This window comes from Aspergillus tanneri (assembly GCF_003426965.1).
Source record: "Aspergillus tanneri strain NIH1004 chromosome Unknown AapTan_1_pilon_pilon_pilon, whole genome shotgun sequence".
Taxonomy (NCBI): domain Eukaryota; kingdom Fungi; phylum Ascomycota; class Eurotiomycetes; order Eurotiales; family Aspergillaceae; genus Aspergillus; species Aspergillus tanneri.
The window spans coordinates 4287519-4315060 of NW_022984628.1; the positions used below are offsets into that span (position 1 = coordinate 4287519).

A 27542-nucleotide genomic window follows, 5' to 3' on the forward strand; every position below is an offset into this window, starting at 1 on the left:
CCTCTCAATATCTCAACATACGTAGAATGCCGTGTTGAAAGTGTGCAGAGGGACAAGACTTGATTCTCAGTTCCTATCGATAGCGTTGCCAAGACCCGCCGTACCTTTTTTTTTTTTTCGGATCAACTTTGGCAAAAAAAAAAAACTCTCCGCGCCCACCAAACTTCTTCTCTCTCTCTTTTACAGACTACACCCTCTTCTGGAAATCGCCTTCTCCACTGCCTGTTGGTCGATCTGCCCGTCATGGCGACCCTGGCGGAGAAGCTCGAGAAGATTAAGTCTCCCAAACTGCAGAATCAGCACCATGTAAGTCCTACTATCCCACTATCCCACTATCCCATTGACTCTCAGTTCTAAAATCTCTTTAAGACAGCTGTGGTGCTCTCTGCAGTGGAGGATACCCTACGTGACCAAAAAGCAGACTTCTCGGCTACGGCTTATTTTGCTGCGCTCCTCGCTTTGCTATCCCAATCGCTGTCCGCCGCCCAAGGCATTGTTAACAAGGACCTGGCCACCTCCGTCGTCTACCTTCTCGACATCACCACAGCCTATGTCCCCGCCCCGATCCTTCGCTCCAAGTTTTCACAGATCCTCACCAGTCTTGCCCCCGCCCTTTCCCTGCCCGAAGTCGAAGCTCCTCTCCTCAGACCGTCAATAGGCTGCCTCGAGTCGTTACTCATCGCGCAAGATTCGGCCTCATGGAATCTCCCCCACACCCAAATCAGTCCGCGACGTGCGATTGCGGGATTGCTGAGTTTAGCCGTGGACCACCGCCCAAAGGTGCGCAAGAGGGCTCAGGATGCTTTGATCAAGGTCCTTAAGACCCCGCCCCCCAGCCCCTCGCTCGACCACCCCGCCGCAGATATGTGTGCAGAGACTGCAATGCGAACACTGGGCGATAGCATAACAGCCGCGGCCAAGCAGAGACGGGGACGCCATGATCCTCATGGTCGGGAGAATCATGATCCTCTGGTCATCCACTCCTTGCAGTTAGTGAAGACAGTCGCGACCGCGTCAGGTGGATGGCCGAGCAAGAAGATTGAGCAGCTGTGCGAGCTGCTAATGAATGCGTCCCGGTCGTCGAACGAGTACATTACCATGGGCGCTTTCGAGGTGTTCGAAGTGATTTTCTCTAGCATGGCCGACGAGTTTTCGTCCTCCAAGCTGCCTCGTCTGCTGGAGGCGATATCAGAGCTCCGACCTGCGCAGAACGACTCGCAGCTGCTCCCTCCATGGATTGCGGTCCTGTCTCGCGGCTATGATGTGTCTGCTCAGATTAGCCCTGAGGATACGTTTGAAAAACTGCCCTCCTTGTTTGACATGGTTTCTAGCTATATGGCCTCTCCTTCGTGCAACATCCGCGTGTCAGCGTCAGAGTGTTTAGTCTCTTTTATGTCTAATTGCATCCCCAATACCGTGATCATTGAGCCCTCGATTTACGACGAAAAAACGCTTGAGAAGTTGGCAAGGTCCGGGACCGATCTGCTCTCGGTCAAGTACCAAGCAGCATGGGCAGAAGTGTTCAATGTCTGCTCGGCAATGTTTGACAGCTTCAAGTGGCGTTCGAGCCCGTTTTTGGATGACATCGTGAAGACAGTTGGCGAGCTTCGGAGCAATGAATCATTCCATGGCAAGAAGGAAGCGGATCAGGTCCTGGGTAGTGCCGTTGAAGCTATGGGACCCGCCGCAGTCTTGGAGATCTTGCCTTTGAACATCACTGAGCAGAAGGCCGGCCAACCAGGCCGTGTCTGGTTTCTTCCCATACTTCGCGACCATGTCACCAACACCAACCTCGCCCATTTCCGCTCCGAGCTTGTTCCCCTGAGCGAAGCTCTGTATCAGAAGGTGATGGAGTACAGTTCTGCGGAGAAGACCGTGGAGACTAAGATCTTCGAAACACTCGTCCAGCAAACTTGGGCGATTCTCCCCGGCTACTGCGAGCTTCCCTTAGATCTGGTGGAAGCTTTCGATCAAAGCTTTGCAGAGCTTCTTTCCAATGTTCTCTACAAGCAAACCGATCTACGTGTAGATATCTGCAGGGCACTACAGAACTTAGTCGAGTCAAATCAGGCTATCCTGTCTGTCGAGGCGGATGGTGATGATCTCATTCTCCAGCGGAGAATCACCATGGCCACTGCGGAGAAGAACATTGCCCATCTTGCTGGATTCGCCAGCAACTTGTTAGCTGTATTGTTCAACGTGTACAGCCAGACGCTTCCGCACTACAGAGGCTACATTCTGCAATGCATCAATGCCTATTTGAGCATTACCCCCGAAAATGTCAGTTACTTAGTTCCCCCCGTTGCTATGACCTTCCTGACTGATGTGAGATAGGAGCTGAACGACACGTTCACACGCGTTACCTCAATGCTCGAGTCATCTGTGGCTTCAGAGCAGGAGGCTTCCAAACAGGGTAATCAGCAGGGTGGTGCAGGTGACAAGATGCCCCCGACTTCCCATACCCTGATCGATCTGGTCATTGCCATGTCTATCTACCTCCCTCGCTCGAGTTTCTCCAGCTTGTTCGCCCTTGCTGCTGCTATCCTAAATGGACAAACCGGTGATCAGCAATTGATTAAGAAAGCCTACAAGTTGATCCCCCGATTGGCCTTGACGGAAACCGGAAGTGCTGCCCTTCGGGAGAGGACCTCCGAGCTGCAGGCCCTGATTCTTTCGAGCGCCGACAAGACGCCCGCGTCCGCTCGCCGTGATCGGATGCTCGCTGTCTACGAACTCGTCACCTACTTGCCGACCTCTGATTTGCACTTCATTCCTTCCATCCTCTCAGAGGTGGTCCTGGGCTGCAAAGAAAGCAATGAGAAGGCCAGAACGGCCTCTTTCGACTTGCTTGTTCACCTTGCGAAGAGAACTGCTGATACCGAGCGCAACCCATCCGGCACCGTAATCCGTAATGCACTGGTGCCTCATATGCCTAACGACGCCCCAGATGCCCCGGCGACAATTGAGGAATTCTTCACCATGGTGTCTGCTGGTCTCGCTGGTAGCTCCCCACACATGGTCGCTGCGTCTGTGACGGCTCTCTCGCGTCTGTTCTTCGATTTCCATACTCAGATCCAACCCGCCGTGCGGAATGACTTAGTACAGACAGTTGAGCTGTTCCTTACCAGCAACAACCGCGAAATCGTCCGGTCTGTATTGGGTTTTGTTAAGGTGGCTGTTGTTGTGCTCCCTGATGATATTTTGCGCGCACGCCTGAACTCCCTAGTACCGAGCCTGATGGTCTGGAGCAAAGAGCACAAGGGCCGTCTTCGCAGCAAGGTGAAGGGAATTCTGGACCGCCTCATCCGCCGATTTGGTGCTACTCCAGTGGAAGAGCTGGTAGGCGAAGCAGACCGTAAGCTGGTGGTGAATATCCGGAAACAACGTGAACGATCTAAGAAGAAGAAGAAGGACGGCGACAAGACCGGTGAGGACGATGAGGAGGAGGACGAGGCCGCCGATAAAAACAATAACAAGGAAGGTCGTTCGTACAGTAATGCTTTCGACAAGGCTGTTTATGATTCTGACTTCTCCGACTCGGACGATGACGCTAGCGAAATCGACGTCGACGAAGAGGGAGCTACCCACGCCCACAAGGGCCGCAGAGGCAAGAAGACCAAGCAGAGCGAGCAATATATTCGTGAGATGTCCCCCGAGGACAACCCGCTGGATCTTTTGGCGCCGGATGCCCTGGCCAATATCTCAACCACCAAGCCTAGTATCCGGTTCCTCAACACCGGACCCGGATCCCGCCGAAAGCGCTCTGCCAAGGTCGATTCCCAAGGTCGTCTCATCCTGGGCGATAACAATGGCGAAGACATGGAAATGTCCGGTGGTCTGGATGGCGACGCGGGCGGCGAGAGTGGTGTCAACGCTTACGTCGCAGCCGTCAGCGGGCCTGACGCTATCCGTCGTGGCCAACGCGGTAAGATCAAGATGGGCCAGGCACAACAGAAGAAGAGGTTCCAGGGAGATAACATGGACTTGGACGAGGACGAGGACGCCGCCGCCGCCGCATCCTCAAAGCGGCCGGGCAATGGTCCTCAGCGCCGCGGTCTGGGAACACCTAAAGCCCACGGCCCCAGTGGCGGTCGCATCCAGAAACGCACGAGCTTTCGAGGCAAGCAGGGTGGACGAGGAGGATTCAAGGCCGGAAAAAGGAGATAATCCAGTCGCTGAGATTTAGCATTGGGATTTATTTTGGTTCATTTTAATTTTTGTTTATGTTTGTTCCATTGAAATGAACGACAATTGATGATGAATTGAACAAAGGTTCTCGTGCATTTAATTTCATTTCCTTTACCTACCGCCAAGATAGGCTGACAGTTACATGGTAAAATGTATTTACGGGTGGAATCAGTTGCAACTTGCGTGATTATGGACAGGGGAGGATGGAATTCATGTGGTATATGATTGATTGATTGACATTTATTTTCCCTAGGTATCTCTATACCCTCGAAGTTTTCACTTAAATGGAGTCTTATGGAATCAATATCCTCAGATACTACTGATTTATAGTATTTACTGAATTATGGCCCTATTACTAGCAAGATGACATCTCCGTGTTCCGCTTAGCTAGCCTATTTACGTGCAGTTCACTATTAAAAATAGAAACCACAGATGGTACTGTTTTCCTATTTCATATAGATACGGTCCGTAGGTCTGTATTGCTCAGAGACCTCTTTATTACAATGGACATACTGTTTACTGCAGATACAGGCCAGTAAGTAAATATTGCCAGCTAGTGAATATTGTCCCCCTGGACATCAGCGAAGTTTTTATTCGCTACGCTTCCTTTGATCATCTCGCCGCACCACTATACACCAATAAAAGACAAATGGCTTGCAACTGCAAAGACTGAAATACACAACCATCTCCGCAATGGCACCTTTCGTGTGATCAGATGGATCATGAAAAGCACATGCGGCCCCTACCCGCACGTTGGTTTTGGAAAATACAGCATGACAGCACATACGAAGCTCACATGGTCGTTCGTGGCTTTAAGCAAAAAGCCGAACATGCTCTACAATCGTGCCATCCACGAAGGAAAATAAATAGAAAAGGAAAAAAAAGAAGCTGGCAGCAAAGAGAAAGAGGCAGGGGCAGCTTGTACAAAATATGATGCTAGACGAAAACAACTGGGTGATCCACAGCGATACTCTGGGGAAACTCCACAGGTGATACCTGTCTCCGTGTAAATTCACGCCCAGAAGGCTATAGGCTATAATACAACACCATTAACAATGTGCTAGTCAGAATATAGCCAACTCAGGCCGTACCTGCCTAGGCTGAAAGACTGAACACTCATAAGGATGGAGGACAAGACAACGATGCTCGACTATCAATCCGCTGCAAGACCAGGGACAAGTATCCATCAAATCACTCGGGGATCTGGCGCGCCCGGTCTTCTGTGCCATCGACTTTAAATCAGACGCATGGTTCAGCGACAAGGCGATCGAACATATCCATAGCTATGTAATTAGCTTGAGCAAACTGTAAGTAGGGGCGAACCCCTACGAGATTTTGTTTGCAATTTGTGATAGGCTCGATATTCCAGCCTGAATGACTTTGTTCGAACCTGTAAGGGAATTCAGCAATGCCTTCGACGGCGCCTTGTATGGGCTGGCCGCTATATGCACCCCCCAAGAACTGAGAAACAGTCATGATTTGGGGTACCCAGGAAAATCAGGCACGTACGTTTAACCAAATGACTGCAACATATCCCTAATAACTACGAGTTGTGAGATCACCTGCTCGATGAGTAAAACAGAGCCATAATCGACCTTCTGGAACTGTACACAGCCGCGAAATTCGAGGGGAAGACCCAATGCCATGACTTATAGGACTATAATGCATGGCAGGAGAATGGAAAGTGTGGCCGGTGTACGGAGTACCTTGCATGGAATAAGGAGCTCTGGAAGGAATCCATTGTGAGCAAAACGTACCGGTCCAACAGAGAAGGGGGAACCCGGTAACACAACTGTTCGAGTATATCACCCAGTATTATGAGAAGACATATGGCCATGGCTACTGAGAGTAATGACGAGTTTGGATTCCACATCCAGGTGCAGACTGAGGGAGCAGTAATAGGAACTAGAAGGCTGATCTTAGATACCTCCGGTTGTCTACGGAGTACTCTGTACTGAAGGTGTTGATTTCCCACTGGATATTCATTTATCGAGCGCCTGTAATGTGAGGGACCTACTGAATACGCTATCACACACTATACAGACCTCCACTGTAGAGATGGAAAGGGACCTTGTCTGTGGCCAGAGCCTGCCCAGTCTGATATCACATTAGAATAACAAATTGAATTTTCTGGAACTGGGAGCCAGTCTCCTTGCGTAGTGTGAAGAATCACCGCATGAGAAAGTCGGGAGTTTATTAGGCATGGTCGAGATTATAGGTAATCTAGGTATGGCCAAGAAATGATATATCAGAAAAGAATTCAATCTAAGTATGAAGTTCTCTTTTCTCCCGAGTTCAAAGTTGATCTATCGTCTCTTGGTAATAAAACCTCCAAAATAAATATAAAAACTAAATAATAAAAAGAGAGACATGAACAAAAAAGTCCAGCCTGGGTATCAATTCTTCGAAGAGTAGAAGTACAGTACACACAGAAAGTTCCCGTTTCGTGACTAGGCCGATGACGCCTGTCGGCCTGCAAATTAGAGATACTCCTTTTTTTCTTTTTTTGCCCCGTCTTTCTTTCGTTCCGGGAAGATCGTGCTTTGGACCTTTCTCACGATTGATCGACGGAAGAGATCGATAGTATGCGAGCAAGCAAGCAGGGAAAAATCAACGCCCGGCGCCGGTAAGATCATTCCCAACTCTTGTCCACACTCGAATACAACATGAAAATATTTAAAAAAAAAAAAAAAAAAAAAAAAAAAAAAAAAAAAAAAGGTTGAAATCATTCCACGCATCCCAAACATTGGTATCATGCCAACGTAAAAAAAAAAAGAAAAAGAAAAGAAAAGAAACAAAACGAGAAGAAACATTCAACTAAGAAAGCCACGCTTGACAAAAAGAGGTATTAAAAAGTGGGGATCCAATATCATGTGACGTTGATTATAGAGGGCCGATTAAAAGGTCGGCTTTCGAGCCTTGCAAAGCCACATATGCCACCATTTGCAGACACCAAGAACAGCAGCTCGGCCATCATCTTTGCGTTCTGTGCCATCCGGATTACCCAGGACCATCGCGAAGACCCAAAAGAAGGCCGCCGTCCAGACAAGGAGGAGAAATGCAACGGAAAGGAAAGACGACAGAATGAGGACTGCGACTAAACCACCAACGGAATAGGATTCGCATGAATTGGAACCCGATGATCGATCCGCATCATTATTATTGTATATCGACTGGGTTGACGCCGATCGGAACGAGGACGATGCTCGTAAACAGACCAATCGTTCGTGGATGTGCAACTGCGGCACCAAAAGGTCGCACAGCTGCGCACGGAATGAGGTTGGTCGAAAGTATGGGATGCACGAGCAGAGTCGAAGAGGAGAGACGAAAAGAACGAATAAGAGGCCGAAGACGGTGTAGAAGATGCACAAAGGGAAAAGATCGGTACAGGAACGGATAGTCGAAACTGGAGTTTGCAATTGGTTAGACAGGGTACAAGCCATGTTTTCTGCAGAGCAGCGAGAGTATCTTACCAGCATCAGAAGCGCATCCTGACTGTCATCCGTCGAAGGCTCCTCTTGGTGAATCGGTCGTTTGTGGGCGCGGGTTGCGCTGTGGTGATTATTCTCGCCCGACATGTATGACGAGTGATCAGTCCAACTCCCACGGACGCGCTCCTCTTTTCGAGTCGTTCCGTTCCTATACGAAGCCAACGTTAACATAGACACACTATCACAACGAAGGTGGGGGGAACAAACGTCACTGGAGCTACAGCCGACGGGTCAGGGTCTGAGTATATTGATTCCACAGGGGCCTGCTGTTGGTAGCGGTGCGGCAGACTGTGCAGCTCCTGTGGGTGTTGTCCATAGGAAGTATCCCACGAATCGGAGGAAATGGCATCTTCGACTGGATTGAGTTCCGAGGGAGGGTAACCAGAAACCCCCTGCTTGGGGCGAGGATCTGTGGAGGAAAATGGAGGTATATGCGCTGCATGAGGAGCGGCGGGAGTTGAATCGTGATGATATGTTGTCATGAGTTGACCATGGTCTTGGTAGTAGGTAGGAGAATGGGTCATCTCCGGCTCCCTCATAGTGGGCGGAGGCAGGGAAAAATAGAGAATCGGTGGAGCAAACAAGATCTTCTCCCCCTTCAGAATAATAATACAGCGGGAAAGGCACAAGGTGGTACAGGGGTGCACACTGAGCAACAGGGACAAGCTCACCGCATGGCTTCGCGCGCAAGGGGCATAACTTCTCACTATCTAGGGCACTCGATGTCGATCCCTTAACGAAGCAAGGCGGCGGGAGGGGAGAGGGAAGGGGGAATTGATGGGAGGGGAGGACAAAGGAGCGGAGGGAGGAACCAGGAGACTTATAGGACTGCCATAGGTGACTCCAAGGGACGGTTGCAGAGCGGAAACCCAAGAAAAGCACAAGACCCAAGAGAAAAAGCCAGGTCTTGTCGAGGGTCACTGCAGCGGAAGGGAGAGTCTGTCTTCTGGCTTTTTTACTGCCAAGACGCCCAGGTGCCGAGCCCTTGGCATCGACGACAACAAAAGGTGTCACATAAATTTATCCATGGCGAAGGGGCACTTCCAAGCAAAACTAACCTCCTGGGAAGGCGAAAAGAGAAGATAATGACGACAAGGGAGTGGAGGAGAGGGGAAAGTCCAGAATCAATCATCCTCAAGATGCGGGAAGATCCGCATGCACAGGTTTAGGTAGGAGCATCAATCGATCAGAGAGAGAAGGGTACAACCAAAACACTGCTGCTCAATTGACTGCCAAGACGAACGAATGCGTCCATTGTGTAAGCCCTGCGGTAATTACCGTACTGCCCGCCAAGGTGCCAAGGCTCTGCGGGGATTATCTCTGCTGCACTGCGAGCGCTGATTGGCTTGCCTCTGTCAGTGATCCGCGTTCGGAGGTTGGATGAGCGTCTTGGCGGTATTACCATCTGATCTCAGGTGTTATAGTGCTTACCTTGGTATGATTCAATACACTGCATTTTGTTACCTTCCTTTTCGACTTTTGGACACCCTGCCCTACAACAGGCTAGTGAGGGACCTCGTGGTAGCTATCAATAAGAATACTTAAGACAAAATGTTCATCGGGCTTTACATCTTCTCTCCTATCGCAGACAGTGCCGCCCACCCTCTTGGGAACACTACTCCCCCCTCAAAAAAAAAAAAAAAAAAAAAAAAAAAAAACAAACGCCGAGCGAGTCGCCTAGCCCTGCCGAGAGATTGGCAATCCTCGCTCTGTAGTCCGTCCATCCGGGCCTGTGCAGGATGCTTCGCGTTTGAGTGGTGTGATAGACCAATAAATTAGGTAATCGGTCTCATCAAACCATCGTCGTGGCTTTCTTCGTATCTGGTTTGTTGTCTCGCTCCAAGGATGTCGATCCAGTCACAGGGGCCACGTTGACTTGACTAAAACCTAGAATAACATAAAAGGGGGTTCATACACCCTTGATGCCTACATGTAGGACAGATCTTCCCTCGATCCTCATACTAACTTGGACACCCTAGCTGCTTCCGATGAAACACCCGATGGGATTCAGTCCCTCGGACTCGTCACCAAATCTCCGCACCTTTCAGCATATGGCTTTGCATCGCATATGTTGGAGACTTGGAGGGGCTTCTTCCCCGGTGATTCTCCAACACAGAAAGGAAAGTCTCTTATCATAGAATCACAGGCTTCCGCCCAGAGCAGTCTCTAGGCAACGTTCCCCGTTGGTTCATTATATCTCGCAACCGCTCGAGGAGTTCTTGGCGATACTGCCCAGATCTTGGAACGTATGGCTCTCTCCTTGGCCAGGGTCCAGATACGACTCATCGCAGCGATGAACGGTGAGTTAAATAATACATTATGTATAGTTATTCTGGAGAAGGCGGTTTCCCTCTAGACGTGTTGTTAAAAATCGCAGGTACATAAGGTACCTGGTCTCAAGGCGGATCATGGCATCGGAACTTTCTTGTACTGGAAATGTGAAGTATCCCACTATCCACGGAGTACTCGTATGCTGCAAATTTGAATATAGCGACGTCGAAACCACTGGCATGACCTATAGATAACATCTTGATCTGTTGCCCTGTGCTGGCGGCCTGTGTTCAATATAATCCATAATGACGGCGATTCGCGTTGGTAGCGGTGTACAGGGACGATGATGCTCCAACAACAACAGGGAGCAATTAAGGCCTCTATCAGAGGGTTATAATAGCCAAGAAAGTAAGCCCCAAGGATCCCCCTTCTCCTAATCTTCCTCATTGCCACCGTAGGCTGACACCAACGTCCAGATCAGCTGAGATGGCTTCGCGGTTCAACTGAGCACGGCCACAGGGGTAAATTGGCCAAGTCAGTTCATTAGTAATCTGTTTACGCTGATTGTTGGATACTGGTGCAATTTTACCCTTTAATCCCTCTTCAATGGCCCGAATTTAAGATACTTACTACACTACTAGTAGGTAGGTAGAAGAGAGGGGCACCTAATCTTTACGCATGGAGATCTGCCTAGACACACAGATAATTGTGCAGCCAGATACATATGCATCGAATGCGAATACTACTTTAGAGTACATCTGCAACCTGTAGCTGTTGACTCCAAATCTCTAAATCTAAGGACGAACCGTCGCGATAACGACCCCACCACAATCCAATGCAGTATGTGACGATCCTTCTATGTAGGTAGTAGGTACTCTGTATGTACATACATGCGATTATAAATATCTATCTCCCCTAACGTTATGGCTTACAACCAGATTATGTATGTACAACGGCCAACGGTGCGGAGTAAGATCATCCAAAGTGAGGAGGTTGTGGATCACGCTCCATCAACATCTGCCAACTGTTGGCACTTTATGTGATGTCTACATCTGTACTGGTGCGGGGTTGACAGGTTTTATTTTCAAGAGGGGAAGACTGCCTTTTTATTTTATTATTTTATTTTGGGATCCTGTTTTCTATTCCCTTCGTCTCACTCGGAGTCTACAAACTCCGATCGTCGGTTTACTATATTTATCCATATACGTACATGCCATCAATCCATCGACCACATGCAAGGAGGAGGTGGAGAAGATAACACATCAACCCGCATAATAATTCCCCTGCATCTGAGCATTCTGGTGGCCTATAGTTTCATGACGATGGTATGCTTATTATTGTGCTGAACTGAAATAGTGGTGATTCTTCATGACACTATTCAATGATCCTATGGCTATCTTAAATACCCATGTCAAATCGATATATGTTGCAGGAACTAATGAAACCGAGGCTCTCTAACAGAATAACACGTTCGCCATTATACCCCTATATATATTTGATAGAGGCTATTCAACACTCTATCAATCTATACTATCTTGGACGCGAAAAATGGAATAGTATCTGGATCATACCTGTTTTTAAGTTCGGGGCTCGAATAAAATTTACTTAGTTTCAATGCCTGATATCTTAAACCTCCATCACTTGTCTACCTCACTTTAGTGGATCAATAACAGCGCATGCTTTCTAAAGATCTACTCACTCACTGCCGATATTGTGTTATAGTCAGTATTTGCATTATATGCTGATGGACGCTCTTGTAAATCGGTCAGTATCCAGTCAGAGTGCATATATATTTAGTTGTAAGATATAGAAGCGAGCTAGGAAAATGACTACAGATAGAATATCATCTTGCAGACTAATCTAAGCTCCTTCCCCACTCGTCTACTTCGATCCTGAATGATAGTAAATATAATTTCAAATTTATCCAGTTTGGTGGTGTTCGGTTGAGTATACAAGGATAGACCTCCGACCGTGTACAACAGCTGGTGGTATTGACAAGAAGGATCCAACTACATATGTAAACGTTAATAGGAGATAGCACCAGGAATTAAATAGCCTAAGTATAGCATATGACTTGTACTTTTTCTTTTAGAACTATTGTTATTTTATTGGGCATTTATTCCCTATGAGCGTTGCTAGGTAAATGTCCTCCCAGTCTACTATACTCTGTAACACATTGCTAAATCCCTAGATTGTGCAAGCAGCAGCACTAGGGAGGGACTGCATGCTGCCGCGTAACCTGATAATTAGTACTTACATTAAGTAGCACCTAGATTGGCTTTTTCTTTTCTTGCTATTTTATTTTGTTTATCCTATTTTGTTCGTTTTAAGCAGTCCTGTGCATATGCACACATATCAGCAATCAGATCATGCTACCATCAAAGTGTTTGTCGTCGTACAGTGGATGTGGGATCACCACCATTCTACATATGTTGTGTATTATGCACGGCGTTGGTTGCCCACCCTGCCACAAGCATGTAGAGTAGCAGCAGCTACCCTACTTATGTAGTAAGTACTTCCGTCGAGGAAGAACAGGGGTTTATCAATGCTGAATCCTTACCTAAGGAGCATATTTCTACATTTAGCGAAAGCTTAATATTGCTAGGTATGTCTATTAAATTCAGGGATAATGGTCCAATTGCAGCAGCGTTTTGCGCTTATGCGTTGTTACATAAGTAAGATGCTGACTGGAGAATCTACGAGATATGTGTGTATGTACTCGTGGAGTATTTTTCTGTAAAATTATATTGTGATAGTATCAAGCACTCAAAATATGAAGAATGGTAGCTTTTCCCCGGACTTTCTCCAGGCGTGGGCAGCGTAGGAATACTCTGTACTTTAGCTAGTAGTCACGGAGGACTATGAGTAGAGCAGCTTCCATGATTTTTATTCTTAAATTAATATAGCGTCATTATTTTGATCTATTTACCTTCTTTAAAATATTTATTTATTTATTTATTTAAATGTATACTAGCAGTGTGAATCTGGGATATATCTGATCCCAGGGCTGAGATTCGGGCCTGACGAGTGGGTGAGGTGAGTCACTTTTTCCCCTAGAGGAAAAGCGAAAAAGGCTAAGAAATTTCGGATGGCCCTCAGAATTCGCTGGATTTTCCGACGTTGGGGACTGCAGCCCCTCCGGTGGGGACAAGTAAAAAGAGAAAAAAAGGCAGGGGATGACTGTGTGGGAGGCATTTAGTGTCAGTTGTGGGGTGGCATTTTTTATTTGCTTGTCTTGTAAGGGGGGAATGGGGTCAAAAGATTTTTTTTTAAAAAAAAAGGAAAAAAAAGATCGGCCCACCCAGGTGATGTATCAAGATCATCGACATCAGCAGAAGAGCCGACGGATCAGCATCGGGAAGAGCCCCACTTAATGGAATCCGTTAGGAATCTGTGGCTGCTAGGGTGGCTCATGGGTCTAATTTTTTCCCCCATCCCAGTCAGTGAGTGTTGTACACTATACCTCAGATACCTATTTCACTGGAACTAACTAGATTAGCTAAGCAGTTGTACTGCGAGTGAAAAAATAACGGAAGGGGTAACAGAAATTCAATAAACACATTCATAGTCTATTCTCTCAACACACTTGTCTAGGGCATGACCAGGATGTAAGCATGTTAGAAATTATGGACTTTTTGAGGACGAAATTATGAACAAAAAGGAAAGAGAGGTAGCTCGCTGCAAGCCAGCACGGACACTTTGCCAGACGGCTGAAATTTGCCGGGTGTATGCAGACGAGGCTGACGTATGACACTGTCAGATGGGAGGGAAGGAAGACAAGAAGGGTAAGGGAGGTGGATATTGGTTGACGGATCCGAAAGTCGTTACGGAGTACTCGGTTCCCAATTTAGCACCATAGAGAAGGGAATGATTGGAGAATGGACCGCAGAGGGCCCTACTCCATAACTGCATGGTATTGTCTGGCACAGGCTAAGCCTAAGCCGTTATAACGTAAGGCCCAGTTTTTGGTATTATTGGGGGCAACTGCAACATTTGCAGATGGTCGGGGTGGAGAACGCCTCATGCCTAACTAGGCTGCCGGGAGCTTAGGTGGTTGAGCTTATGGCCATACGCCAGTCATGTATGTCGGTTGTAGCCCCACTTCCGCAGTCAGGAATTATTGGCGGCAGTGCGTAAATAATGCACTATTTTATTAAATAATAAATAAATGGCACGGGGAAGAGAGGGTCGGTGGGTCCGTGTTCCATAGTCCACCTGCAGCCCCTCGGCGAGTCACAACCGTGGGGTTCGTGCTAGGCTTCCCTAAGTTCTCTTGCCCCCAATCCCTGGTGGTTGCTCCTCTGGCTCCGGCGCTTGCATCCTAGGTCGTCAGACACTGCCCTGTTTCGGGGTGGTTCAACTCCATATGGACTAAAAATTTTGTTCAATCTGTTAGAAATGATGCTTGCCTACTTTCCCTCCCCTGTTTATTAAAATACCCATACTTTTGTCTCCTATTTTATAAATTTTCTAATTTGCTACCTCTACTCCGTACCAACGCGACTTTTTCTATCACACGGACCCTCCTGCCGACACGATACTATTTCTCGTCCTCAATTGGACCTATCGATCGCATTCTTGAAATTTGACCAAACACAAAAAATAAAAATGAAATGACAATAAAAAGAGAGAAGAGAAGAAAAGAAACAGAAATAAAAATAAAAATATGCCATGGTATAGATATATTGAGAATTAGTGTTAACTTTCTACCTCGCTGTTTAAAGACTTTGTTTATGGGAGACCATCAAGGTGTGGTGAGGGTAGTGAACAAACACCTGCCAGATAATATAGAGTGCATATGTAGGAGCTGTAGAAAGGTTTCCTTTCTCTCCTCCCCCTCTCTGCCTAATTTTTAATTTTATTTATTCTCATGTTTGGCACTTTTCTCTGTCCTCACCCTAGGAATGATATAGGAATAGATACCTATGCAAAACATTATTTGAAGGGGGAAATTCAACGTTAATAGATACTACTCGTAAGTCGTAGGCTGCGAAGTGCCTACTCCGTAGGTAATCGGTAGTACTGTACGAAACCACTCACCTGAGCTCCGGTGTCCGGAAAATATTAACTGTAAATATCCGCAGACACGACTCCAGATTGTCCCCACTCACTAGGCCGTTCCTGGATGTAAAGCTGCCCGTCTTGGGCTTGGCGCCCGGACAACCGCCATCTCAGCTTTTCCGTGCTTTCCTTTGCTGACTGCTCGAGAGCTGCACAACCACTAGCGCCGCTTGGCAAATTTCACTCATTACCACCAGCCCCTCGGCCATTCCCTCTCTTCTTCTTCTCCTCTCCTCTCTTTTTTCCTCTTTTCTTCCCCTTTCCTTTTCCTCGCTTTTCCTTTTTTGTTGATTTGTCCCCCTGTTGTTGTCGTACACCCTTTTTCATTGAATTCGGCTTCAATCTTTCCTTCTTCTTCCCTTTTGCCTTTTCCCTATCCCTTTCTAGTCCCTTTGACTTACCTCTCGCATCCTTATATTCGTGTTTTATTACCCCCCACTCCACCCCCGTGCCACTTAACAGACACTGCTGTTGCTCCTATCAGTATTGTCTGTTCTCCCAATCGCCTTGTACCTCCATTGGCTGTCTGTGGCTGTTTGCTGTTGGCGCTTCCTTATACTAATCTCATATCACCTGACCGAGAGAGGTGGGAACGACTACGTCGCGGTTGGCAGCTTCGAGCTTGACTGTGAATAACTTCGATGTTGCAACCGGTTTTTGGCCGCAATTGACCTCCAGACATAGCGTGGAAATCGTCGCGTTTTGCGACAATCATTGGGTTCCATATCACGCCAACACTTATATCGGGACTGTGCGACCTTTCAGTAACACGGACGCGCATTGCATCATTGTTTCGCAAAGTGTATGGGAGCCAAGGCTGCGGTTTGAGTCGAAGCTTGGTTGTGTTGTGACTAGATTTAATTGTGTCGCTGCATAATGGCTCACACCCAACCTTCGCCCACGGGAGGCGTGACTCCCCACCATGGTCACCTTGCAGCCCATCCGCAGGTCAATGGACATATTCAGTTGCAAGCCCAAGGCCAAAAAGGCCACCCTCTAAGCACTGCCCAAAAAATTGCTGCGCTCAATGAGCAAGTCTGGCTTCAGATCGGTAACTCCCTCCCTTGATTTGCGCCCTTAAGCAGTTCCTCGATTGTCTTATAGATGTGCATTGACAATTCTCTACAGGAAGTTTGACTGAGCTGATGGGCGATCTTGATGGCGCCATGAATGCATATGAGCAAGCTTTACGCCATAACCAATGGTCTATTCCCGCCATGAATGCGATATCTTGTATCCTGCGGACGAAAGAACAATTCCCGAAGGCTATTGAATATCTTCAAAATATTCTGAAACTGGACCCAACGAGCGGAGAGACCTGGGGTAGCTTGGGTATGTTGAGCGCATATTAATATCATTTTATCCACAGTAAATTGACGGCGCTTAGGTCATTGCCACCTCATGATGGACAACTTGCAAGAGGCATACACGTCCTACCAGCAGGCGCTGTATCATCTGCGCGATCCCAAGGTCAGTATTTCCGGCGGATTCTCCCTATTCGACAAACATAACTCATAGTCGCGCTTATAGGAACCGAAGCTATGGTATGGAATTGGTATTTTGTACGATCGCTACGGGTCTCTTGACCATGCAGAAGAGGCTTTCTCTCAGGTCATGCGGATGGCGCCGGATTTTGAGAAGGCCAATGAAATCTATTTTCGACTGGGGATCATCTACAAACAGCAGCAGAAGTTTAGCCAAAGTCTGGAGGTATGATAAGTTACATTGGAGCAAACTCTGTTGACTATTTGCTAATGCTCACTCTTAAAGTGCTTTAAATACATTGTCACTGATCCTCCCCGCCCGTTGACGGAAGAAGATATTTGGTTCCAAATCGGTCATGTTCACGAACAACAGAAGGATGTGAGTCGCCAAGGGTATCTGTTTTGGGGCGACAGCCAATACTAACACTGTCACAGTTTGAAGCTGCACAGCAAGCTTACAGACGGGTTCTGGACCGTGATCCGAATCATGCGAAGGTCTTGCAACAGCTTGGATGGCTGTATCATCAACAGAGCAACAGCTATGCGAGCCAAGAAAAGGCCATTGAATATCTTGAAAAATCAGTCAGCGCAGGTAGGCTTCTATTTATTTCCCAGAGAACAATTTAGATGCTAATATTAAGTTTTCACTCACAACAGATAACAATGATGCACAGAGCTGGTATCTACTTGGTCGCTGCTACATGTCTCAAGCCAAGTATCCCAAAGCCTACGAAGCCTACCAACAGGCTGTCTATCGGGACGGAAGGAATCCGACTTTCTGGTGCTCGATCGGTGTGCTTTATTACCAGATTAATCAATACCGCGACGCATTGGATGCTTATTCTCGTGCGATCCGCCTGAACCCTTACATCTCGGAAGTGTGGTATGATTTGGGTACTCTGGTGAGTCAATGGGAGCACCGTCGACATCAGCGACTAGTCTTGCTAACATTTTTTTTTTTTTTTAACAGTATGAGTCCTGCAATAATCAGATCGCGGATGCTCTTGATGCATATGGCCGTGCTGCCGATTTGGACCCCACCAATGTTCACATTAAGGCACGCCTGCAGCTCCTCCAGAGTCAGCTGTCAGGCTCTGGCCAAACCAACGCCCCAGCTCCTCAGCCTCAAGATGTTCACCCTCAGGCTTACCAAGGCCCTGGTGTCGGTGGACCCCCGGCTCCCCAGTGGGCTGCACCTACACCAACTGGAGGACCTCCCCCTCAGCCTCCAGCTCCTCCCAGGCAGATTGCTGACTGGAACCGTGGCATCAACGAACTTCAGTCCCAGGCACAGAGCCAGACTCAAAATGCTAATGGAATCGACAGTCGTGATGCAGTCCGCGCTCCTGGATCTATTCAACAGCCAAGCCCACGACAGGAGCAAGGGAGGATGTTCCCGGAAGCTATTCGTGGGCCCCCGGCAGCTCGTTCCCCAAAAACAACTGTGGGTGGCGCAAATGTCTATACCCCTGCCCACGCTCTCCCCCAGCTTGCCAACCCACCACCTGCGCCGTCTCACGATCGGGCCCCTAGCGGCGCTGTGCCATTCTCTTCTTCTGCTCGTGGCCCGTTACCTCCCGCTGCGCCTCCGGCGGGACCAAGTGCACCTAACGGTGCCCCCGCTTCTGGTGGACCCTTACCTGCCTACCCTCGTCCTTTCACCCCGCCTGCTGAAATTAGGCCCATCCGTGAAGAGCGCCCCTCTTCCCCTGGGTCGACATACCCCCACCAGCAATATCACCATGGCCCAACTGTTATTCAGGGTGCTAGCAGCACTGGAATCGCTAGTGGTGCACCTCCTCCCCCATCCGCCATTACTGCCGCTGAAGCTGCTGCTCGCGACCGTGAGGATCGCCCCACGTCGGCCATGAAGCGTGGCCGGGAGTGGGAAGCCGAATCAGGCCCAACCAAGAAGGTTGCCAGTGAAGAGTCTCGCGCGCGACTTGACGAACAGGTTACTCGTCGCGTGACTCCCCCAAACCGCATGCCGTCTCCCGGAGAGATGCAGCGCCGTAGTTCCTCTGAAGTCCGGCGTGAAGATCAACACCGTATCAGTGAAAATTATCACCCATCAGAGGCAGCGCATCACCCTCCTACGCTGCCATCCATTCAGCATATGCCTCAGCATCCCTCTGGTGGCCCTAGTCTTCCTCCCATGGCCGAAAGCTCTGTTTCTGGCTCAAATGGACCGCAGTCTGGTCCTGCACCTGCTCAGACTCCTGTTAAAGAGGAAGCCACTCGCAGTGAGCAAGTGCTTGAGCCTGCTGCACGGAAGATGGACGTGGATGAGAATTACGATGACGATGAAGACGATAAAAGGGTAAGCGCCGCTGCCAAAGGTAGCCCTGGTAGTAGGTCGGGTAGTGTCAATAACGGCGCCAGTGGGAGTCTGAGTGGTGGCGCTCAGTCTTCGCAGTCGAAACCGGAGACTTCAGCCTAGATGCTGGTGGTTGCATGTTCTCAAACTCGGGACACAGGTAGAATTGTCGTTTTGAGATGTCCTTGTGCCCTCGTTCAACACCCTCTTACTTTCTTTTCCCAGTCAGTTTATATACTCTTTTCTCCCCCATGTTTTCCGGTGGAATTCATTTGTGTTCGTCAGCTGTCTTAGCAACTGAATTTGTATTGTAGGATCTGTTTTCCGTGTTTCGAGGAGGTGTGCTAAATCTACTTGTATCTATCTGTTCACCCGACCCCCTTTGACTACCTATCTCTTTTCTTGTTTGAATTCTTAGCCTTGTGACAACCCAGCCGTTCAGATCTCTTTTGATATCGTCTTACACTCTAGTTTCGCACTGAATGATCAAGAATAGCTTGTAAATGGTCTTGCAACTCTCGTTCATGATGGTGGGAATAATACTACGAACTGTAGAAGCAGGGCACTTCATCTCCAGCACCGGACGTCGATCTTCTCTGAGTCCCGTAGCGTTGGCTTATGTTTTTAGCATAGTAATTTTGCCCTATTACATTGAAATCGAATATGGGTTGCTTTAGGACACGGGATACTGTATCGAGGATAGCGGTAGATACCTTGCTGCCTCAGGCCCCTGTAATTTCACGTGCCTAAGGGAGACCCACGCCAAGACTTCGCTTAGCCCACATTCGTTAAGCGTTGCAAAATACGACTTCCGGCAAATTCAGAGATAGACACTCTCCTTCACAACTTCGACGACTAACAACAACAGGGTCAAGATGTGAGTCTCAATGCCGTTACATAGTCGTCAAACAATTGAGAGGGTCAGCTTGCTAATTATCCTTTTCTATTCAGGAGTCACCGGAAGTACGAAGCGCCTCGGCACGGTTCGTAAAATCTATGTTCTGATCTGCGGCTTCTAATTTTGCAGTCGTTGTGTGCATATGTGCGATAGACTAACGTGTTCCTGTATAGGCTCTCTTGCCTACTTGCCGCGCAAGCGTGCTGCCAGACACCGTGGAAAGGTCAAGAGGTCAGTTTAGGATGAGAATTCCTACCGTACAGTCGAGAGATTTAAGGACGGTGCACTGACTTGTACGGCAGCTTCCCCAAGGATGACCCCAAGAAGCCCGTTCACCTGACGGCCTCCATGGGCTACAAAGCCGGTATGACCACTGTTGTCCGTGACCTTGACCGACCCGGTGCCAAGATGCACAAGAAGGAGATTGTTGAGGCTGCCACCGTTGTCGAGACGCCTCCGGTATGTTTGAACAAGAGCGATGGCCCTTGTGGTTGTTCGAATTCAGTTACTGACCAGTGGTCTCAAATGATTAGCTTGTCGCTGTCGGTGTTGTCGGTTACATCGAGACCCCCCGCGGTCTCCGCTCACTCACCACCGTCTGGGCAGAGCATCTGAGTGACGAGGTCAAGCGCCGCTTCTACAAGAACTGGTACAAGAGCAAGAAGAAGGCCTTCACTAAGTACGCCAAAAAGCATGCTGAGGAGAACGGCTCGGCTATCACTCGCGAGCTTGAGCGCATCAAGAAGTACTGCACTGTTGTCCGTGTGCTTGCCCATACTCAGATCCGCAAGACTCCTCTCAAGCAGAAGAAGGCCCACTTGATGGAAATCCAGGTCAACGGTGGCTCCGTCTCCGATAAGGTCGACTTCGCCCGCAATCTCTTCGAGAAGCCCATTGAGATCGACAGCATCTTTGAGAAGGACGAGATGATCGATGTCATTGCCGTAACCAAAGGTCACGGTTTCCAGGGTGTTACCAGCCGTTGGGGCACCAAGAAGCTTCCCCGTAAGACTCACAAGGGTCTGCGTAAGGTTGCTTGTATCGGTGCTTGGCATCCCAGCCACGTCCAGTGGACCGTTGCTCGTGCCGGTCAGATGGGTTACCACCACCGTACCTCATGCAACCACAAGGTCTTCCGCATCGGTAAGGGTACCGATGAGGGTAACGCCGCTACTGAGTTCGATATCTCCAAGAAGCAGATCACTCCGTAAGTACATTATAAGTCACCAGATGACGCTCAAGAGCAAAGGCTAACAGTCGTTCTTTAGTATGGGTGGCTTCGTCCACTATGGTGAGGTCAAGAACGACTTCCTCCTCATTAAGGGATCCATTCCTGGTGTCAAGAAGCGCGTTATGACCCTGCGTAAGACCCTGTACCCCCAGACCAACAGGAGGGCCACTGAGAAGGTCGAGCTCAAATGGATCGATACCTCATCCAAGTTCGGTCACGGTGCTTTCCAGACCCCCGAGGAGAAGCGTGCTTTCATGGGTACCCTCAAGAAGGACCTTGTTACTTCTGCTTAATGTGTTTATGGGGATGTTGGTTTGGTGTAGTGCAACTATTATCTTTTTTCAATAAAAAAGCGAAGAATACCTTTCAAGTCTTCATCTCGGGTGGAAAAGTGATGGATTCTCCTAGTTTTTAACGTAGCTGCAAGGCAATTTCATGACAATTTAACAAAAGAAAGAAAAAAAAGAAGAAAAGAAAAGAAAACTTTCATGAAATGAAATTGTCATAGCCTGTAGTTTTGTTTAAGTGTTTTTGTAGTTTGTAGTTGTGAAGAAAGAACATCCCTATGACTTCATTAATTTTTAATTTTTCTTTCCCTATTTCTCCTTATTCCTTTCTTTACTACCTTTTTTCATTTCATTTTTTACGGTGTTCCAGTATCAGCCTATTTTTGTCCTTTGCAGGCCTATCCTCTTAGTCTATTTGAAACACATCAATGCGAAGGTGGCAGGGTAGCCCCAGTGCGCATTGCGTCATTGATCGCATTTTGTGTCGGGCTTCAACTTCGCCGTCATCAGAAATATTCAGACTTGGTTTCCGTCAAAATTACCACTACAGACCATCCCATCACCAATCTTTATTCCATACACAACCCCATCGCAATACATTCTTTCGCATCTACAGACAACCCTCCTACTTTCCCTCATCCCCTGTCTCCAGTCTCATCACCATCTCCCGCGCCATGTCTTCCGACGACGCCTACATGTCCTTTTTGGACAAAGCAAACGCAGACCTCAACAACGGGCGAGCACAGCAGTTTCAGGCATCATCCACCGTCCGCACCGAGACCGTCGACATGGGTGTTCAAGTTCCCGCGCCGCTGACATCCGTCGATGCATTCTACGTTTCTGAGACGGACGAACCATTCGAACCGGTCACATTGAAGTGGGAGGGAGCTTCGCGTGGTCTTTGGCCTGATGCCGGTACGTGATTCCGTCTATACTGCTCCCCTCTCTTCCAGTAAATGGAAGACGGTTTAGTGTTTTTTTGCTTTTCTTTTCTTTTCTTTTCTTTTCTTTTCTTTTCTTTTCTTTTCTTTTCTTTTCTTTTCTTTTCTTTTCTTTTCTTTCCTGTTCTGTTCCACGTTGACATTATTTTCCCACTACCAGCGCATCTGTCGAACCTCATCTCTCCCTGCACGGACCTCTCCTCGTTCATTACGACTCTTCCCCCCACATCATTCGATCCCAGAAACCAGTACTCGCGCCCTCTTCGTGCAGTCCGCGCTGCAGCTATTCAGGCCTCTGGAGGCGGCGAACCCGGAAGGGATGAATCCGTGGTGGAGGTGAAGGTGTATCGAGTCGAAGTCGGGACATCGCGAGTGGACTATTATATTTTGGCATTGGAGGTTGAGAAGGGATTGTTAGTGGGGTTGAGAGCGAAGGCTGTTGAGTCATAAGTGAGGGATTTGGGTGCTCGCTATCTCTTTTGGATATTGGGATTGTGGGAGGATGGATCTATGGATAGTAGGATGTAAGTAGGAAACTGGATTTGAACACTAGGTATTTGTATATTTGAATTTTTTTAAATTTTTTTTTTTTTCCTTTCTTATTTTCTATTCTCGAGTTGAGTACATCCAACATAGATATTCGCTCGAGCAATCAGGGATTGCATCGCCTTTAAGTAGAGTACGTGATCCTATATGGTTATATTAACTATTCGATCTCGACTGATGCATGCACTTTGGCTTCGTTGAAGCAGTTCAGGGGTGTGATTATATAGGGTAAGTGTTATCTTTCAGCACTTAATTTATGCTAAGATATCTTGTTAATCGACGCAGTACTTAGATCTCATCTATAGATAACATTAAGACCCGTTACTAAGTACCATTCCCACAGTACTGGTAAATTACGGATCGGTGGGAAGCCATCCTGATGGAATGAAGGCAGATAGGCTTCTCCTTTATCGTGGCAAACAAATTATTAAGGGAGGACTCCTAGATAGAGCCGATATGATCTGTCATACCGGCGTAAGCAAGGACGTGTGTTCTGGAATGGGTTTCAAAGCAAAGTTTCGCGATGCCACGTTGCTGCCCTTTTGAAGGCGAAGGGGATTGATTATTCCAGGTATATCCTGGTACCTAGGAAATGTCCAATACCCTCCTGTGCATAATTACTGTATGGTGGTGCCGATAGCCGTTGAAGTACCAGGTACCGGGGAGTACATGCACACATACATCGCCTGAGCTGGACCCACCGGCAACAACAACTTCGGATTCCAACATCCACTCTTTCATCTCTTCACTCATTCCGGTGTCTGCCAGGAGCAACGGGATTCTTCTTCGGGAATGGGGGCACACACCTGCAGCTCCTCCCACGGCGGAGTTCTCCATCTACAGATGAAGCACAATCTCTGCAGACAAGTGGACAAAATGTGCGACCCAGCAGATGTAGGCCAAACAAATTATGCGGACCGGAAGATTCATGCAGGCATCACTGGATTATTTCCTGCACCGAAGACTTTATTTACATACTATGCACGTACTTAATTCTTGGTGCAAACGGCAATTTCCACATGCAGGGGGTGCGGTTCGACATACTCGGGTCTATGGCATTCTTGAGGGCGATTTGCTATTCAAACTCGCCATGGATCTGTCCCGCAAATTCGGGCTTGTTTTGTTTTGCCCCCTTGTTTAACGGAGGATTTTGTCAGGTAAGGCCAAAAAAAAGAAAAAAGAAAAAAGAAAAAATAGCAGATGTTTGTACCTCGACATGGCAATCAGGGAATGGCATTGACGCATTCACCCCTTGAGTGTCTGGGCCATCTTGACCCTCATGCCCGCCTCCTTTGCTCGTTCTCTGTTTCTTCTCTTCCTAGTCTTTCTGCTTGTTCATATTTTCACCTTCAGTTGCCCTCATTTGGGCCTCATCTGCCGCTCGTCGCTGCACTTTCCTGATTCCGGCTCATGGATATTTGTTCTCATTCACTCACCTTCCACGTCCCTATCTTTTATACAGTCGAGGTTCTTGCAAGGGGCATTTGAGTGTTAGCCTTTTTTGTCCTGTCCACTCGTTACCTTCGTTTGGTGTTTTTGATGCCCACTACGTGTCAATTGTCTCTCATTTCCGTAACCCTCAATCCAGTCATTACCGAGAAGATACGACGTGTTGCTGAATGAATTAATAAAAAAGGGACTCGACAAAAGAGTTACAAGCTGTCTGTCTTGATGGAATCATCTTTGCGTCTACTAAGTTGATCAGTTGCTCCATATAACGCTAGAATATCGGTATCGATTTGGTGGGTACATTTGGAAGTAAACAGTGCAGATTCAGATCTATCGTGAACTGGGACGCGTGTAGGGCGATTTTACGACCGGGCCTGTGGGAAGGGACAATTTGCTGTCTTTCAGGATGGCCGATAGCCCCACGAACCCTCATCCTCTACCAGAAACACCTCATATTCGAATCAATTCGGGCCGACATGAACCCCCCGGCGATGTGGAGGATACCGAAACGTCGGCCCCGCAGACACAGACCGCTGGACGCGCCTTGACACCAGGAATAGTTCACTCAAATTCCTCCGGGACAATGCAGTCAGTCTATAGATTATCTCAGGCCCGGGAATCTACCGAGTTTCTAATACCTCCACCGCCGCACCGGCGCCGGGAGGAATATGACAGTATGCAGTCCCCAAATATTTCCGTGGTCTCGTCGCGTAGGACAAGTTGGAGTTCGATGGGAGCGAGTCAGGATACTCGAAATTACGCGTATACGCAGGTAGGGGACTCCAGAGCGCCGTCGCAAACGGGAAGCGAGGACAATGATGTCAATACGCAGACTGTCTCCGAGAAGTTCAATATCATGCCCATGGAAGGATTGCTCTTGTTCCCAGAAGATGTGGAGAAAGATGATTATTTACACAATCCCGACGCCAGCGACGGAGAGAAGGACTGTGATATTTGGAATCGTCGCGGGATGATCAATGTGGGTGGGCTGATTCTGTTGACACTGGGTTTCCTGATGTTATTTGTCGGGTATCCTGTGATGTACGGTGGCTTCCTTTTACCCTTTTCACCTGCACCCTTCTATGTCGGTATCGGGATTGACTGCTTTTAGAACTGCCGTGAAGGGCATGTACAAGCAACATTCGGTCTGTGCTGCGGGAGACACTCTATGCCTTGATGTAGGGGAACGACCAGTACTCTCCAACATACGGACAGGTCTGATAGATCCGGACACACCGGCCTCGGCTATGAAAAAGAAGGCTACGGATGGCAAAGAGTGGGAGCTGGTGGTGAGTCTGCATTGGCCATGGAAGCCATTAGTAACTATCGACCATAGTAGCCTTGTTGATACCCATTTTAGTTCTCCGATGAATTCAATGTGCCTGGTCGGACGTTTTACGATGGAGATGATCCATACTATCAGGCGGTTGACATTTGGTATGGCGTCACGCAGGATTTCGAGGTCGGTCACTCCCCTCAGTATTTGAGTAAATAGCGCTGACCGGATATGTAGTGGTATGATCCCGATGCGGTTACGACAAAGGATGGAGTCCTCGAGCTGAGGTTTGACGCCTTCAATAATCATGCCTTGAAGTATCGCTCGGGAATGGTGCAAAGCTGGAATAAGCTTTGCTTCACGGGCGGCCGCTTGGAAGCCAGTATTTCTTTGCCAGGATCTGGGGATGTGTCAGGATTTTGGCCCGGGTTTTGGGCAATGGGCAACCTAGGCCGTCCGGGATATGCGGCAACGACGGATGGCATGTGGCCCTACAGCTACCACGATAAATGCGATGCCGGGATCACTCCGAACCAAAGTTCCCCCGATGGAATCAATTATCTTCCTGGGATGCGCCTTCCAGCATGCACGTGTGATGGTCAAGATCACCCTAGCCAGGGTAGATCCAGGAGTGCACCTGAGATTGATGTGATTGAAGCCAGCGTTATCTCTTTGAACGGTAACGGTAATGCAGTGATCGGCTCTGTGTCCCAAAGTTTGCAGATGGCCCCGTTTGATGTCTGGTACATGCCGGATTATGGTACGCTTAACCACTAACCCGTCGGACTCGTCTGTATCTGACAAGGGAGCAGATTTCACCGCAGTATATGATCCAACAATAACGGAGATCAATGACTATCGTGGTGGTGAATTTCAGCAAGCCATGTCTGGTCTTACCAACTTGAATAACAAGTGGTATAACGGCACAGAATACCAGACTTATGCCTTTGAATATTCACCGGGTGGTGATGGTAGCGTCACCTGGTTTGTCGGAGAGGATAAGACCTGGACTCTGGATGGGAGGGCGATAGGGCCGAATGGCAACATTGGCCAGCGCATGATCCCCATGGAGCCGCTAGCCATTGTGATGAATCTGGGTATGGCCGAGAGTTTTGCCCCGATTAACAAGTCCATTAGAAACCTTATGCCCGGGTACATGCGCTTCGATTATATCCGTATCTACCAAGATCCGGACAACATCAGCGTCACCTGCGATCCGCCAGGTTATGAGACGACAGAATACATAGCCAACCATCCCAACGCATATAACAATGTGAATAAGACTACGTGGTGAGTGGGTGCCTGCCTCTGCCACCCTCAAACCCTACTTTACTGACCTTCACAGGACCGATGCTGGATATGAATGGCCTAAAAACTTCTTCATGCATGGCTGCTAGGCTACTGATGAGTTATCCAGTAGATCGTGTTGCTTTCTTTCACCTGTCCTTGCTCATGACGGATGAGAGTTGGGACCCCCAGAAGTGACTATTTAATACTCCTAGCATGTCTTCTGGTTTAGCGGCCTTGAATGCTGGCGTTGGGCGCGTTCATTTGGGACCTATGACGATCGCTGGGCTTGGGAGGCTTAGAGCTAGTTGACACTTTCATATCTTTGTGTATCTATATTCATGGACTCCTGATGTTGGTACCCATTGCTTCTTTGTATTGTGTACATGAGCCCTTATTCATACTTCATTCTTTCTTATGTCTTCCTGCTTGACTGGCCTTGCCAGATGGAGTTTAGGTAATTGAGCTGTTCTATAGAAACGCTTCCTCGATCGGAAACGGTACTCAAGAGGTTAATTCTTTCCAAGTGTTATTCAATGGATTGTGTGTTAATGTTCATAGTCATTGGATGTTTTGTGGACTTGGAGACAACAACATTGAATTTGTCTGTATTCCGACTAGTTACCGAATTGAGCAATCTGAGAAATCAGGTGACTAAGCAGCGCGCATGGCATTTAGCAACTCCATGCGCTTCTGCGTCACCATCTAGTTATTGTCTTCTTGAATATTCATCCAATCGCCACCTCCATTCGTGGTACCTGCTGGACAGGGGAATTGGACCTATCTCAATGATATGGTTTATTGTCTGTACAAAT

At 48.1% G+C, this 27542-nt stretch overlaps 6 protein-coding genes across 6 annotated transcripts; 5 read left to right on the forward strand and 1 right to left on the reverse strand.

Annotated features, from left to right (window-relative positions):
- Positions 1-243: 243 nt before the first annotated feature.
- On the forward strand, positions 244-4167 carry ATNIH1004_003396 (mRNA-binding protein RRP12; the record flags this gene model as incomplete). Its single annotated transcript, XM_033568074.1, has 3 exons — positions 244-306; positions 370-2280; positions 2335-4167. 3 exons carry the CDS (start codon positions 244-246, stop codon positions 4165-4167), a joined length of 3807 nt encoding a protein of 1268 aa, XP_033430069.1.
- Positions 4168-7085: 2918 nt separating this feature from the next.
- ATNIH1004_003397 (uncharacterized protein) lies at positions 7086-8218 on the reverse strand (the record flags this gene model as incomplete). Its single annotated transcript, XM_033568075.1, has 3 exons — positions 7086-7451; positions 7662-7827; positions 7887-8218. 3 exons carry the CDS (start codon positions 8216-8218, stop codon positions 7086-7088), a joined length of 864 nt encoding a protein of 287 aa, XP_033430070.1.
- A 7669-nt stretch (positions 8219-15887) lies between these two features.
- On the forward strand, positions 15888-18935 carry cyc8 (putative transcriptional corepressor Cyc8; the record flags this gene model as incomplete). Its single annotated transcript, XM_033568076.1, has 8 exons — positions 15888-16062; positions 16140-16343; positions 16399-16481; positions 16542-16721; positions 16782-16874; positions 16931-17087; positions 17153-17397; positions 17466-18935. 8 exons carry the CDS (start codon positions 15888-15890, stop codon positions 18933-18935), a joined length of 2607 nt encoding a protein of 868 aa, XP_033430071.1.
- Positions 18936-19699: 764 nt separating this feature from the next.
- Positions 19700-21234, forward strand: rpL3 (60S ribosomal protein uL3; the record flags this gene model as incomplete). Its single annotated transcript, XM_033568077.1, has 6 exons — positions 19700-19704; positions 19764-19795; positions 19884-19941; positions 20013-20169; positions 20244-20917; positions 20979-21234. The coding sequence occupies 6 exons, from the start codon at positions 19700-19702 to the stop codon at positions 21232-21234; spliced, it is 1182 nt and encodes a 393-aa protein (XP_033430072.1).
- Positions 21235-21902: 668 nt separating this feature from the next.
- On the forward strand, positions 21903-22619 carry ATNIH1004_003400 (uncharacterized protein; the record flags this gene model as incomplete). Its single annotated transcript, XM_033568078.1, has 2 exons — positions 21903-22143; positions 22330-22619. The coding sequence occupies 2 exons, from the start codon at positions 21903-21905 to the stop codon at positions 22617-22619; spliced, it is 531 nt and encodes a 176-aa protein (XP_033430073.1).
- Positions 22620-24570: 1951 nt separating this feature from the next.
- Positions 24571-26837, forward strand: ATNIH1004_003401 (SKN1/KRE6 family beta-glucan synthesis-associated protein; the record flags this gene model as incomplete). Its single annotated transcript, XM_033568079.1, has 6 exons — positions 24571-25205; positions 25276-25453; positions 25525-25626; positions 25678-26200; positions 26253-26730; positions 26786-26837. The coding sequence occupies 6 exons, from the start codon at positions 24571-24573 to the stop codon at positions 26835-26837; spliced, it is 1968 nt and encodes a 655-aa protein (XP_033430074.1).
- Between the last annotated feature and the right edge of the window lie 705 nt (positions 26838-27542).